Source organism: Sitophilus oryzae, unplaced genomic scaffold, assembly GCF_002938485.1.
Source record: "Sitophilus oryzae breed Bouriz unplaced genomic scaffold, Soryzae_2.0 scaffold_465_pilon_pilon, whole genome shotgun sequence".
NCBI classification, from domain to species: domain Eukaryota; kingdom Metazoa; phylum Arthropoda; class Insecta; order Coleoptera; family Curculionidae; genus Sitophilus; species Sitophilus oryzae.
The window spans coordinates 1,769,382-1,786,300 of NW_022147046.1; the positions used below are offsets into that span (position 1 = coordinate 1,769,382).

General features: G+C 30.4%; 1 protein-coding gene across 1 annotated transcript in view; it reads left to right on the plus strand.

The window, feature by feature from the left end:
• Positions 1-12,151, plus strand: part of LOC115885946 (glutathione S-transferase-like) — a 102,429-nt gene extending 90,278 nt beyond the window's left edge. Inside the window, exons 3-5 of the mRNA XM_030904984.1 lie at positions 1,872-2,039; positions 2,550-2,692; positions 11,838-12,151. Of these exons, the coding sequence (XP_030760844.1) occupies positions 1,872-2,039; positions 2,550-2,692; positions 11,838-12,017 (491 nt within the window). The 3' untranslated portion in view covers positions 12,018-12,151. The remainder of the gene's footprint in view (positions 1-1,871; positions 2,040-2,549; positions 2,693-11,837) is intronic.
• The last annotated feature ends 4,768 nt before the right edge of the window (positions 12,152-16,919 follow it).

The following is a 16,919-nucleotide window of genomic DNA, read 5'->3' on the forward strand; positions in this document are numbered from 1 at the left end:
AAACAAACCGGTATTTGCAGACGCAGGTTCATATTCAATAATAATCAACATTTTTCCTGCGAAAATCAGGCTTTTTTCACTGAAAAGGTATTTTTTTATTTATCAGCAATCATTGTCAAGTTGATATTTTACGGGGTGTTTTCGAATTAGTCTAAAAATTGTGGTGTGATTCTTCATGTGTTCTCAAAACAATTTTTATATAACCATTGGGTCTAAAGTACTTTCTTTCTGATCTCCAGGGTGTTAAAAATTTTAAAAAATCGATTCTTTTGCTTAACATAAATGGTACACCACTGCTTTTTTAAAGAAAATATATTTTTTTCTTGACTGGCCATCCTTTTTCAACAAAGTTGATCTTTTGAGTTTTTCTTGTTCATCAAACGGTTGTCGAGAAAAAATAAATAAACTTATTAAGAGCCCGCCTTAATCCGTTTTCTAACGATTTTTTATTTTTTTGATTAATTAGGAAACACCCTGTATATGCATATCACAGGCAACCAAATATACTAGTAACCTCTAAAAATTATTTTTCCTACCACTAGCTGTAACTTTTTTGCTATAGAAAATTTTGTATTTTTATGAAAACATTTCCAAAGCACCTTTTTACGTAGAATTTAATGGTTTAAGTATAGTTTTTTTAAAATTAATAATTTAAGAATTATCAACAGAAAATTTGATTTTTTATATGGGACACCCTATATATTTTTAATTTATTGAAAATAATTTAAAATTACCTTTCCAAAAATATAACACACTTGATATTTTGCTCGATTCCTCTTCGCCTCGAAAAATTTGCCTGCTTTAAATAAGTAGGCTTTGAACGGCACCGGCTGTAATGTAAAAAAAATCTAGCTGTGAGCATCAATTAAAACGAAAATAATACTTGCTATGAGAGATGCAGAATTTTATAACAATTTAAAATATATTTAACCAACATCAACACATTTAAACTATATCTAATAACAATAAAACTAAATAGCAAACCAACACATGAAATTTTGCTACAGGTGTTCGACATATCGACCGTCCTCTGTTAGTTATGGACAGACGGGGCAGTTTTTGAACATTTCTCGCGGAATTCATTAACTCAGTGGGAGTGAAAGATACCCTCTCATAACTACTAAGTATTTCTAATTCTTGTCTAGATTATACGGAAGAATAAGGAACCTTTATTCTTCCGCAAATATATCCATAGGATTAGATCTATGGGCACTAAGTCAGGCGGCCTCGACGGTCAACGGATGGGATCTTGGTTAGCTATTCAATTATTCTTGAAATTGGCTGCAAAAATTTGCTGATAACTTCAGCGTTCAGAGGCGGTGCGTCGTCTTGCTGGAAAAATATGTTTTCGAGTTCCATTAAGGGCATATCTTCAATAAGGGGTCCAAAGCCTACTAGTTAAAAGTGGCGAACTTTTAAAAATTCTCTATTTCGAAGGGGATTATAACAAAATATCAAGTATGGTATATTTTTGGAAAGGTAATTTTAAATTCTTTTCGGTTAATTAAAACTATAGAGGGTGTCCCAAATCAAAAATTAATTTTTCTGTTTATAACTCTTAAATTATTAATTTAAAAAAAAATATACTTAAACCATTAAATTCTAGGTAAAAAGGTGCTTTGGAAATGTTTTCATAGAAATACAAAATTTTCAATAGCAAAAAAGTTACAGCGATTTGTTAAAAATGCACATTTTTGAAAAACACCCCGTAACTCCGAAACGGTAACAGATATTGATGTGCGGTTTTCACCATCATGTTTTTGATGAAAATTGAGCTCCAGACACCGATATTAGTTTTCGTCTATCTCCTATAGAAAAGGGTGTTTCTATTTAAAAGTACCTCCTGTACAAATATCAATATTTTTTTTCAGATACACCTTTTGGAAAACTGCCAGTTCTTCAGATAGACGATCAGCAAGTACCACAAAGCAACGCCATAGCACGGTACTTGGCGCGTCAATTTGGTTTAGCAGGAAAGAGTGAATGGGATTCTCTCCAGTGTGATGTTTTAGTTGATACACTTGGAGATCTTCAAGAGAGTAAGTTATATTAACCTTACATTATGCATTGATGAATTTCTTACATTATCTTAATGGTAAAGTATTTTATCTCACCAATTTTTCAATAATAAGCATTGCAAAAACATATAAAATGTTAGTAAAATAATAATAAATAAAAGTTTGTACAACGAGCCAGGAAACATTTCGACAGATGCCATCCAAAAATGAAATTCAATTTGTAAGCGAACTAAAATGATAGACCACCGTCATTGATTTTGTCGATGGACAGATATTTTTGATTTTCACTCAGATTCTTTAAATAATATTATTAGATTTATGTTTCAAATTATTATAACGCAAAGATTCAATGTTTACCACAAGATTTATCATTGCTATCGATGACACTTGACAGACATTTTGAACAAAAATGGTTTTAAGCTTATACATGAAAACGTCTATGATCGAAACGTTGATATCATCTAATATACAATGGTTCTAAACTGGTTCTTCTAAATCAATATTATCTTTATGTTAGACGTATATTTACAGGTGTAATGAAGGTGATGAAAGAACCCGACCCAATCAAACGAGAAGAATTAAGAGCCAGGGTAACCAAAGAAGAACTGCCATTTTATTTATCGAAGTTCGAAAAATTAGTGGAAGAAAACGGCGGATTTTCAGTAGGATCCGAGGTAATAAGGATTTTTATAAAGTTTAAATAATACAGGGTGGCCCATCGAAAACGTTCCGCAAGGCATAACGGCCAGGGTAATTTTTTTTACAAAATTCAAAAACACGTGAATTTTGTTTGTGAGGGGGACAACTTTTGCCCCAAAAATGATTGCAAAATCTTCAACCCTCTAAGCGGTCTAACCCTCCACCATTTTTTTTTCAAATGGGAAGGGTGGTCAAGTGATACCGCAATGAAAAGGGCTTTCCATTCTCTATACTTTCCCGCTTCGTTTTTGAAAATCGGTCGAGTCATTGAGAAAAGTTGAAGGATTGAAATTTGAAAAGTTTATTTAAACATTTATCAGAGTAAATGATAATGATAAATTCCTTGGACCAATGTGCTGTTTTTTTTTATTATTTCTAGATGTTTACGTATTTTTTCACTTGGTCAGATCACATGAACGATCAGGTGCGGTCATTTTCACATGAACGATCAGGTGTGGTAGTTGCTAGATAGCTCTGACTTCTCTCTGACTTGTGCGTTGAAGTTCTTCTCAATATCGTTAAACATTTTAACAATTATGGTGTACTCACTTGCAGAAAAAGTGGAAATAATCGAACTTTATTTTAAAAATAACGAATGTGGCAATCGGGTTGCGCAGATATTCAATGAACGCCATCCTGGCAAACACCTTTATGGCAAAATCGTTCGCGAGTTAGTAGCAAAATTTCGCGAAACTGGTTCCGTTGTGAATAAAAAGAGGCAGAGGGAAAATCCTGTAGTAAATGAAGCTATGGAGGTATTCGTATTGCGCCAAGTTGCAATGGATAGTACGCTGAGTACAAGAAAATTAGCCAATGAGACCGGCGTGAATCGTACAAGTGTCCAAAGGATATTAAAAAAACACAAGTTCCACCCGTACAAAATTCAGTTGGTACAAGAACTCAACGAAGACAATTTTGATCGCCGTTTGCAATTTTGGGAAACTATGAGTGAACGAGTGGCGAATGATAATAATTTCCTATTTAATGTGTGTTTTTTCTGATGAGTGTACTTTCTTTTTGAACGGTGTAGTTAATCGGCACAACTGTCGGTACTGGGCTGAGGACAATCCCAGGTTTTTTCACGAGGTGCACACACAAAACCTTCAGAAACTGAACGTGTGGGCTGGTGTTTTTGGAAATTATTTTGTGTCTATCTTTTTTTCTTCCTCGAAATCTAACAGGTGATATATACTTGGATTTACTGGAAAATACCATCGACCTAGCCCTAACTGACATCATATAACTGACATCATAAAGAACAATCCTGGATACGTTGAGCGGAACTAAGCGGAACTAATATTTCAACAAGACGGTGCACCTCCACATTACTCTCAAAATGTGCGTAATTATTTAAACAATAACTTTCCCGGTCGGTGGATAGGACGAAGGGGTGCAATTGAGTGGTCTCCCCGGTCACCCGACTTGACTCCTTTAGACTTTTTTCTATGGGGACACATAAAAAGTAAAGTGTATAGCACTCCACCCGCTTTGCCTCATTAGAAGACCTGCGAAGAAGAATTATTGATGTTTGTCTCGAAGTGACACCGGAAGTTCTTCAGAATGATCGAGAACGGTTTGAATATAATTTGTATTAGTGTATGGAGGTTGACGGGCAATATTTTCAGCATTTGCTTCATTAATAAGGTAAGGTTTTTTTAATTAATTCAATTTGTGCGTTTTTTGCAAAAAGTACTTTTCAAATTTCAATCCTTCATATTTTCAAAATGACTCGACTGATTTTTAAAAACGAAGCGGGAAAATATAAAGAATAGAAAGCCCTTTTTATTGCGGCACCACTTGACCCCCATCCCATTTGAAAAAAGTTGACACCCCCGCTTAGAGGGTTGAAGATTTTGCAATCATTTTTGGGGTAAAAGTTGTCCCCCCCACATACAAAATTAACGTGGTTTGGGATTTTTTGAAAAAAAAAATACCCTGACCGTTATGCCTTGCGGAACGTTTTCGATGGGCCACCCTGTATAATATGGTGTTTTAAAAAAGATCTTCTTAGCTTCTTTGTTTATTTCCCGCTTTGATAGTTTTTGGTTGAAACATTTTAATTAATGTTTGAGGAAGAGTTTCAGTGAGGCATGAACAACTTTTGGACGTCATAGTAACTAGACAAAACTATTTGCATTTTAACTGCAGCGTCCTAAAGCTAATTATATTTTAGATTTACGCCACCCAGGGCAAGAAGCTTTCTAGGAACTCTGTGGGATTCTACATTCTTTGCTTTATCGTAGTTAATGAATCTCTATCTTTAGAATATACAAAGTAAATAGATATTGCCATATTTAGAGTTGAGAATTGTGACGTATTTTTTTTAAATACTCTGAAGTTTATTAAGTTTTATCCTTGTTTATATATTCTTAAAGTTGGTCGACCTATCGACAAAATGTGCTGCCTCTGGTGAAGAAATCGTAAAGCTTTAAAGGAATGAAGCATGTGATTAGGGACGGAGTCAAAAATATCGATTATTTGCGGTATTTCCCTCAGAGTAATGTAATAATATAGCTCGGATTTTTGCGAACTATAATATGGCTCAGCTGATTAAGAAATTTAAACAAAACTATTATTTCATTGTCGATTTTCGATTATTTATGCTGTTATTTTAAGGATTCTAAACCGTATTTAATAAAGAAATAACAATTTTTAATATGTTGGTACATTAATGCTAATTACTGGTAATTATTAATATTTAAAAAAAGTTACATACATTATTTCATTCTTCGATCATTTTATTCTAAATTGAGGTTTTACGAATTTAGATATTTTTTTTTGAAAACAAAACGTTTATACATTCTTGATTAATTTTTTTCTTAATTAAAAATAAAACTTGGTACTTGTTTCAATAATATTATTTGATATTTAAATAAATATTATGTACTTAATAAACCATTTAAATCTTTATTACACGAAATAAATCTTTCTTAGTGTAAAACATGGTCAGAGTCAAGTTTGCAACTTTTTTTATTAGTGGCAATTGAACAATACGGATATTTTGTTGTATGGCATATGACGTCACAGGCGATATGCCCAAACTGAACGAAATTGGAGACGGTATCGACCATACCTTGTTTTCAAGTTTTCTTTGTACCATGAGTAATTATATATCGAGAAACTATGGTTACGGCTCGTTGAATTTGAGACTTATGTCATTTTAATAATATATTTTCAAACTTTTATGCTTAGGCGTAAAGTGCTTTACTTTTATGCCTAGGCGTTAAAATGACTTTTTTATATTGTCAATGACGTCGCAAAAATTAATACTTTTGTGACGTTTGAAAAAAAAATAATATTTTGAAACTAACTGGTATATTTTTCTGCCACAACCTGTCACTAGTTTAATGAAAAATATACACCTTTGATTGAGCATTTTAAAGGGACACGATATTATATCTGCAAGGAAATGTAGATCATCCTTTTACAAATTATGCTAAAGAATTGCAATATAAAATTTGCTTTATAATATTAATTTATTTTACACACCTAGTGTACAGGGTGGTCTGAATCGTATTCTACCTTCGGCAGCATATTTCTGCAGATAAAAAAGTAAAAAAATCATCGATCTAGATTTTAACTAACTATCTGAGGAAGCTTAGTTTCGGAGATACAGGTAGAAATTTTATATTTATTTGATTTTTTCCAAGAACTTAATGTCAATATTGGTTTCTGTGGAGTTTTTGATATGAGAAATTTATTTTGATATCAATATGACTCCCACTTTCAGAAGAGAGCGTCACCTTACATATTTTTTATTTGGTTTGAAGAATATAGTATCTTTCCATCAGTACCTGTATAAAACTGAGTAAAATAGGATACTTTCCGCAATTTTTTACGTGTAAAAGGCCCTTGGTAAAAAATCGTTGCGAGTAATGGTTCTCGAAAATACTTACCTTCATACATATCATCATTGACATCAATTAAACATGTTGACTAGATAGTTATTTAACTGAAATATTTGAAATGTTTTTGGTAACAAAAGGTTCAACAGAAACTGTTTAGTCATAATTTTTGGAAGAAAAAATTATGAATAATTCAAACAATAAAAAGTAAGTTTTACCAAATTTATCATTTCAGTCAATACTCAACATTCTGAAATTTTTGTCTTGTCAATAATGACATGGATTGACTATTTCCATTATTTAGAATGATCTTGAAAAACCGTTGATCGTAGCGATTTTAACAAAGATGACTTTTGCGTAAAAATTACGGAAATGTATATTTTTGCTAGCTTTATACAGGAATTTTAAAAAAGATTACCTTCTCAAAGAAAGGTTAAAAAAAACATATAGATGGCGCTTTATAGAAACTCAAAACAACTAGGGAATCATATTGACATCGAAATCAAATTTGATTTGTCAAAAATACTCTGACACCAATTTTATCAAAATATCGACAATAGTTCAGGAATTCATTTGGAAAAATCCGAAATAAAATGAAACTACAAAGACCCTTGTACCTCACCACGTAGCATTTTTAAGACGTAAATTTATAGAAACTTTTTTTATTTATTTTATCTGCAAAATATGCTGTTTGAAGCTCCTAAAATATAATTTGGGACAAAAAAATGTTTGTTTTAGATAATTTTCGAGATATTTTTTCTTCTGAGTGCACATTTTAAAAGTATTTTATATTCTTGCTTGATCTATTTATACTGGTCGCACGTATCGAAGTTTTATTTTATAGTTTTAAAACACCATTTTCTTGTTTCTTTGTAGTTGTAATGTAAAATTAGATTAAGTTTACAAGTTTGATTATAATGTTTACTGTATACCAAAGAAATTTAGTAGTAATGTTTTACATTTTATTTAGTTAAGTGATAGTAGGTGAAGGGGTAATTTGGTTAATTTTTCTTTATGTTTGATTAATTAATAAGTTTGATAATTTGTTTAGTGTAGAATACAAGAAGTAGTTTGTGTAGTGTAAGAGATTATATTCATTTATTTTGTAGTTGAGTAGAAGGTGAAGGTATTTGGGTATTTTTTTCTTTTTGTTTTTCTTCTAATAATTATTGTAGTAGTTCTTTTAAATATTGTGATAGATACATTATAATCTTCCTTCTACTTTTCTGGTAGTTGAATATACGAAAAAAATCTGATCAAATTTATTTTAAATGAAATTAATCTAGTCTTATTAATTAATCAAATTAAACTAGTCAAATAATATTAATTGCAATCAATTATTAAAAAATATTAATTATTTTGGAAAATAACTTTTGAAATGGAGTATTATTGATAAAATTTAGCCAATTTTTTTACCCAGTAGCGTATTTCAATATGATCTTATCATTTATCACTGTATAATAACTTTGTTGTGGCAGAAAAATATACCAGTTAGTTTCAAAATATTATTTTTTTTTTCAAACGTCACAAAAATTAATACTTTTGTGACGTATATTCAACTACCAGAAAAGTAGAAGGAAGACTATAATGTATCTATCACAATATTTAAAAGAACTACTACAATAATTATTAGAAGAAAAACAAAAAGAAAAAAAAATACCCAAATACCTTCACCTTCTACTCAACTACAAAATAAATGAATATAATCTCTTACAAGAACACTACACAAACTACTTCTTGTATTCTACACTAATCAAATTATCAAACTTATTAATTAATCAAACATAAAGAAAAATTAACCAAATTACCCCTTCACCTACTACTTAACTTCAAAATAAAATATAAAAACACTACTAAATTTCTTTTGGTAGTATACAGTAAACATTATAATCAAACTTAATAAATTAATCTAATTTTACATTACAACTACAAAGAAACAAGAAAATGTTTTAAAACTATAAGAAATAAAACTTCGATACGTGCGACCAGTATAATAGATCAAGCAAGAATATAAAATACTTTAAAATGTGCACTCAGAAAGAAAAAATATCTCGAAAATTATCTAAACAAACATTTTTTTGTCCCAAATTATATTTGGGAAACTTCGGCAGCATATTTTGCAGATAAAAATAAATAAAAGTTTCTATAAATTTACGTCTTAAAATGCTTCGTATTGGAGATACAGGGTGTAGAAGTTTCATTTTTATTTCGGATTTTTCCAAATAATTCCTGAACTATTGTCGATATTTTTGATAAAAATTGGTGTCAGAGTATTTTTTGACAAATCAAATTTGATTTCGATGTCAATATGATTCCTAGTTGTTGGGTTTCTATAAAGCGCCATCTATATGTTTTTTTAACTCTTTTGAAGAGTAATAACTTTTTATTCGTACCTGTATAAAACTACTTAAAAAATATACATTTCCGTAATTTTTTACGCAAAAAGTCATCTTTGTAAAAATCGCTACGATCAACGGTTTTCAAGATCATTCTAAATAATGGAAATAGTCAATCCATGTCATTATTGACAAGACAAAAAATTAGAATGTTGAGTATTGACTGAAATGATAAATTTGGTAACTTACTTTATTGTTTGAATTATTCATAATTTTTTCTTTAAAAATTATGACTAAACAGTTTCTGTTGAACCTTTGTTACAAAAACATTTCAAATATTTCAGTTAAATAACTATCTAGTCAACATGTTTAATTGATGTCAATGATGATATGTATTAATAAGTATTTCGAGAACCATTACTCGCAACGATTTTTACCAAGAGACCTTTTTTACACGTAAAAAATTGCGGAAATGTATATTTTTTTACTCGGTAGTTTTATACAGGTACTGATGGAAAGATACTATATTCTTCAAACCAAATAAAAATATGTAGGTGACGCTCTCTACAAGTGGGAGTCATATTGACATCAAAATTAAATTTCTCATATCAAAAAACTCCCAGAAACCAATATTGACATTAGTTCAGAAGTTATATTTGGAAAAAAATCAAATAAATATAAAATTTCTACCTGTATCTCCGAAACTAAGCCTTTTAGACATTAGTTGAAATGAAACGAATGATTTTTTTTACTTTTTTTTATCTGCAGAATATGCTGCCGAAGGTTTCCGAATACGATTCAGACCACCCTGTACACTAGGTGTGTAAAATAAATTAATATTATAAAGCAAATTTTATATTGCAATTCTTTAGCATAATTTGTAAAAGGATGATCTACATTTCTTTGCAGATATAATATCGTGTCCCTTTAAAATGCTCAATCAAAGGTGTATATTTTTCATTAAACTAGTGACAGGTTATTACAAATAAAATATAAATACTTTATACCTAATATTTTATATTAATAAATTAATTAAAAATAAAATAAAAAATTTATAACAATATATAAAATACCTGAAAATCAAATTTTTTCTTAATACATATATCCTGACAATTGATTAGAAAATACAATTCAATTATTAAAATAAAATAACAAATAACATTTCAAAATTTAATATTAAAATTCAATAAATTTTAGATTATTTAAAAATAATTTAATAAATATTTTTATACAGTGTGATTCATAAAATCCACATCAAATTAGAACCATGTTCATTAGTTACTTGACTTGATTTTTGCTATTTTTAAAATGGCATATGTATTGACAATCATACGACTTTAGAGGCTCTAGAGTTATAATTTTTTTAGTATATATAAAGATATATAATAAAACATTTATAATTAATAAATACGACAGTGATAAATATTTAATAATAAATACAATTATTATGAAGTAAATAAATAAAAAAACGCTGGGAGGCACGTATTGCCGTCCATACTAAAATATGTTAATAAAAAGTTGGTAGGCAGTTCTTTTAGTTTAAAAGTAAAGGAATTTTTCAAATTTTGGTCCGCGGTTATTTCCCCCATCCGCCAACTGGGGTCGCGTCCGATGAGAGTTTGGAGTTCTCCACACGGATTTTCTCAAAAACGAACTACGGAAACACGGAATATTTCAAAAACTGCGACTTTGACTGATTTTGATGTTATTAAAAATTTTGTTGCAAATATTCCTAATCTTAAATTGAAAACCGCGTTTCGTTAGCTACTGTAATTTTGAAATTACGATTTTTTAAAATTTTTAACCCCTCCCATGCCCCCTTACCAACCCCTCACCCCCATTCTAATGGCCAGATTCTCGGGTGCCACAATATTTTTGCGCCAAATTTGGTTAAAATCGGTTTACCGGTTTTTGAGATATCGTGTTACAGACGGACAGACAGATAGACAGACAGACAGACACCATGAAAATATTTTGAGAAAAATTAAAAAAAAAAAAAATTTGGCCGATCTTAATAACCTACCATACTTGTTGGTATGGTAGTTGTATTTGATATACGTGTAGAACCCCTATGCACGGACATTATAGTCATGGTAGTATATAACAAATGTCTTGTTGTATTATACTTATACAGGGTGATTCAGATTTTACTAGAATAACTTCAGATATCGAAGAACTAACCGAAATAATGATAGTTTGTATTATAAACCATACTCCAAAAACGCTTCCGCTTGGAGTAAAATGGTGCCAAAATTTGAATTGTTTTTCGGTTTTTATTTTATTACTCGTAAGCCAGAGGATCTAAATACGCAAGTGTTCGGTTAAATGCTAAGGGCAATGTGGCCGATATGTGTGAAAAAAATTGGATTAATTGCTATACAGGGTGTTGTTTTTGTGAGTGTCAACTGCACGGAACCTTGTAGAACTTTTTTGTCGCACGCCACTGGATAATTTTGTATATTTTTCTGATACCTTCCGTCTTTTTACTAACTTTTCTTGTTCTTAAATTTTTTTGATATGTCGCTTAGTTTTCGAGATATTCCACAAAATTCCGGACATAGTTCAGCTGCGTTCGAAAAATGTTACTTAATTAGCAGCATGCCTTGGAGAACTTAATTCAAATTTTGGCACCATTTTACTCCAAGCGGAAGCGTTCTTGGAGTATGGTTTATAATACAAACTATAATTATTTCGGTTAGTTCTATCGATACCTGAAGTTATTCTAGTAAAATCTGAATCACCCTGTATAATTTTTAAATAACTGCGCAATCTCAAATCTTCATCAACAATCACGTTGTAGTTAAACTTGAGGTTAGTGATGAGCAAGACTATAAAAACTTCCAAGGTTAACTACTAATTGATGATAAACCTGAACCTCTCTCTCTTCTCTCTCCCTACAAAACTAGCCCCAAACTAAGTGAATACTTTCTATTGTTTAGGTAACTTGGTCAGACTTGGTACTCGCCGTACTGCTCGACCAGTTTGAAGGGATGTACGGCAAGGGCGCCCTAAACGGCTACCCGTCGCTCAAAGGACTAAAGGACCGCATCCACGAAGTACCGAACGTCAAAGCGTACCTGGAAAAGAGACCGCCGAGGTCGCCACTGCCGCGACAGTAAGGCGGTCACGTTGGTGTTAAGTCAAATTTTACACAAGTATTATTTGTTTCCGTATAAAAATAACTGTCAATGAGTTGAATACTGTTTTTGAAATGTACTGCCGTATGTTAACACCAATACAATGAAGTTGAATATGAAATATATTTTATTATAAATTTTATTCTATCGGTTTTAGTTATTCAAGAGTATTATTATTAATATACAGGGTGTTTCAAAACAAATGCGAAAAACTTCAGGGGGTGATTCTTTGTTCAAAATAAAGGGTAATTTGCTTTATAAACGTTGGGCCAAAAGTCAACCATTAGGGAGATATTGCGGTACAAAGATGGCGGAAAAATAACGTTTTTATTTTTTATCTTGAAAACGAAAAGAGATAGACTAATAAAATTTTATGGAAGCATTACTGTTATGAAAACACACTTTCTGGTAATTTTTTCACTTTTTTAAAATGAGTGGAAGGAGTTGAAATAAACTACCCCTATCATTCTTGTTAACGAAATTTAAAGAAAAATCTTATCAAACACATGCAAAAAAATTAATTTGGATAGTTTAGTTCGTTTAGAAACTTTTTTATCTCTTGTATTTTTTTGATAAAACTCACCGATTTGAAATTAAAAAATAAAATGTAAAGCATTACATGTCAGGACAAAAAACAATTTCTGATAAAGAATCTAGTGGGCTGCTGTAATTTTTTTAGGAAAAAATCTAGTCGGCCGCTGTTACTTTTTAGGATGTTCCTAATATTATTTTATTTGACATTACTCTACTGCAATACGTTATTATCTAGATGATTATTATTATCGTTATTATCACTAGATTCTTAATCTAAAAATGTTTTTTGTCCTGACATGTAATGCTTTACATTTTATTTTTAATTTCCAATCGGTGAGTTTTATCAAAAAAAACACAAGAGGTAAAAAAGTTTCTAAACAAACTAAACTATCCAAATTAAAGCATTTGCATGTGTTTGATAAGATTTTTCTTTAAATTTCGTTAACAAGAATGATAGGGGTATTTTATTTCAACCCCTTCCACTCATTTTAAAAAAGTAAAAAAATTACCTGAAAGTGTGTTTTCATAACAGTAATGCTTCCATAAAATTTTATTAGTCTATCTCTTTTCGTTTTCAAGATAAAAAATAAAAACATTATTTTTCCGCCATCTTTGTACCGCGATATCTCCCTAATGGTTGACTTTTGACCCAACGTTTATAAAGCAAACTACCCTTTATTTTGAACAAGGAATCACTCCCTAAAGTTTTTCGCATTTGTTTTGAAACACCCTGTATATCTGTATAATATTAGTAGGAATTTTTAACACAAATCTTGATAAAAATCCTATTTCTGTGTTATATAAACCAATGGCAGCTTATGACAGTTACAGAAATTAACTGTTACTCCTCTTACTGTCTGTCACAAATTCAAATTCTTTCGTCGGATAGACTAAAGGATAGACTATATTTATTTAAGACTATGTTATGGTATATCTGTGGCATGTTCACTATGTTATCAAATTTGTTATTCTAATAATTATTATCTAAAAAAAGTATTATTCGAATTCACAAATATATAAATTTTATAATGAAATAATAGTTATTTTTTATACAAGACGATAAAATGGTATTTTATCGTCGATCGAAAAGATTAATTAATTTCGGGAGACGATAATGCAATTTAATCGTCGTGTATAAAACAATATTTTTTTCCATAGCGAGTTACGTTTTAAAAAATATTCAGAAATTATTATTTCAAGGAATTTAATATGAGTAGAAAAAATATTGTGCTGGGTTGGCGTTGCTTTCTATGTAATTTGACTAATAAATAAAGCTGTCTCTTTAGTTGTCAGTTTTGAGTCAATCTTTTTTAATTCTCTTTCGTGCCGATTGCTGATTGAATTGGAGCCAGAAATGGCTCAAAACGAAATAAGTAAATTACCAACTGATATGCAGGCTGAGGCGACAAACGCCATATCCAAACTACTTCCATTTAAATCCCGAATAACTTATGAAAAGGAATACAAAAATATTCAAAAATGGAAGCAATTAAAAAACGTGCGAGAAGAAATAAAGCTTTTAACCTATCTTCGCTGTTAAAGTATCATTTAATCTACCCTTGCGGTTAAAGTACTATTTTATCTACTATTTTTGATAGATACGAGTATAAGACAATTTTAACAGTTGCTATGGAAAAAAATATTATAGCCCTTCCTCTATGATAGAGTGCAATCTATAGAATTTGTTAATGAGTGAGAGAATGAGATGATCAAGACAACTCTAACAGTATTTCACTAAATGTTAAAAATTAGTTTAATCTTTGCTCTAAATATTGCTCTAAATATCTGTTATGGTTGGAAGATTGTGATTCAAAACTACCAACTTACAAATTAAGAAAACAAGTGAATTTCTAAATCAACTGTTGTACTGAAAAAAAAATTATCCAACTTATTTTTAGTTTTGTTTTGTCATTTTAAAAATTTTCATAATCATATTACAAAATTAGGTACCTGCCCATGTAATATACAATAAAAATATCGACAATTCAATTAAAATTTAGTTCTAGCTACTGTGGTAGATCATATTCTCAATAAAATATAGACAAAACATAAATTTATAAGAACATCTGATATATTTAAGTAGAGAGAATAACGGAATTGTCTGCATTTAAGTAAAAAAAAATAACTAAAGTTATTCTATTAAGGCCACAACAAAAGAAATATATTATTTATAATACGTTTATGGTTTTATTTTTTTAACTTTTATAACATGTATGTGCTGTAAACTTAAATATAGATAATTTTTAGCAATACATTATTCTTCATAAAGTGAAAACACAGCTTATTCAGGACCAGCCGGTACATAATTTTCGATTGTTTTTGAGTATTCGCGTTTTACCTGCTGCGCCTAATTGTGTACGAATGTGTACTCAAATTCGACGCTCATCATTGGGATTTCTGAAACCGTAAGAGATACAGGATCCGTTAAATGGAGGCAAAGTTGCGCAATTTGATGCTCAATAAAATGCCGTATTGCATTTTGAAAAATTCCGAATATATTCGAAAAAAAAAACGGAATTTTCAATTTTGTTTTCTATTGTTTCCTGGCTTTATTTGTTAAGATAACTTAAAATGAAAAACACATTTTTATGGCCACTTTTTCTGCTTTATAATTCTGTGTGATTAAATATTGACTCTGACGTTTCGGCTTCTGGAGACCATCATCAACTTAATAATAATAATAGCTCCCGCATATAGCGTTTAACGCCTTGGGAGTAGCAAGGTACAGCTTGCCATGCTAGAGCCGTTCGGTATACAAGGAAGGTAATGTGGCTAGCACTACGCTTCAACCGCCTATTATTACCTCAGGATTGTGAATCCCAAGTACTCATTTAAGGCTGAGTCGACCTAGGTACCCAAACTATTTTTATTTTATTAAAAATAGTCGGCTGATGCAATGCCGGGTGTGGGATCCAACCATCATCAGCTTAATTTTTTTAAATACGGACCTGATTTTTTTTTCAATTTAATTAAATCCTTTCATCACTCTTAAAACACTATATATAGTCACTTTGATATTTGCCGACGTTTCGTACAGAAAATTCCATCACCAGAATATTTTATACAAAAAAAATAAAAACAAAAATGCAATACGGCATTTTATTGCGCATCAAATTGCGCAACTTTGCCTCCATTTAACCGATCCTGTATCTCTTTCGGTTTCCGAAATCACAATGATGAGTCTCGAATTCGAGCCATCCTGTACACAGTTTCGATCGTTTTTATGAAAGATTATCTGGGTAGTAGGTATGCAGATTTCCATGAAAATGATCTTTAGTCGACAGGCTGGTTATAAATAGGCTGTGGTGAAAATATGTAATAAAACCAGTTTAAATAATTGAGCACAAAAAATTTTTTAGTTTAATTTAGATAAGTTTTTTTTTATGTTTTTAAATAATAGATACTATTTGGTTCTTTTTGTTTGACAGTTATTTTTATAAAAATTGTGATTTATGTACCTATGTCAACAACTTATTCAATACTCAGCTTGATAATTTAGCTTGTTTTTAAAGGTCTGACGTATCACTGCTGCGCATATACACTAAATAATGAACATCTTAAAATTTTCTTGTATTTTAAAGTTCGATTTTGATGATATTTAGCAATTTTTAAAACATTTTAGATTATTTGACTTTTTAGCCTCTTTCCAGGGTTCCATCTATATATTAGATTAGATAAAACAAAATTTTGTTATTTTGGCCAAAGTTTGAAACGCCCCCTGGAATGATTTATCGAAATAAGGAGTTTAGTAAACCACTCTAACATGAAAGTGCCTATTTTGTCAATAATCTGTTTTTTGATTCAACTTAATGGCTATTTTTTTGGTGGAGATATTCGCGTTTAAAGAAGGCTGTAACAATTAATAACATTTTTATTAATACCGGTTGCGTCTCAAAAGTGGCTCACCTCTATAACTTTTTTATTTTTTTCAGATAAAAAAAAACGAGATTTGGTTTGTTAGTACATGACATAAATTAGGATTGATTGACGTATTCAATTGTTCTTGGTTACTTCCTGTTTCACCGGAAATGCGTACTTAAAAGCTTCAACTATTGATTTTTAAATGACACTCACGGTATATTTCTACTTTATTCGATAGAAAATGACACTCTGAATAGAATGACATATCATATGTCAACTTTTGACATTTTCGCTTAAAAAAATCGTATTTTAAATTTCAATCTAGAGTACCATGGCGGTGTTAAAAACATTAATTTTTAATCAGGGACACTTGGAAAAATAAATTTGATCGTCTAATATTTTTCGTGTTTTGTCTTGGCCGGTTAAAAGATGCCCAAATCTCACATTTAATCATATTTCAATTTTTTCAAATGGAACAAGGGTAGCTCA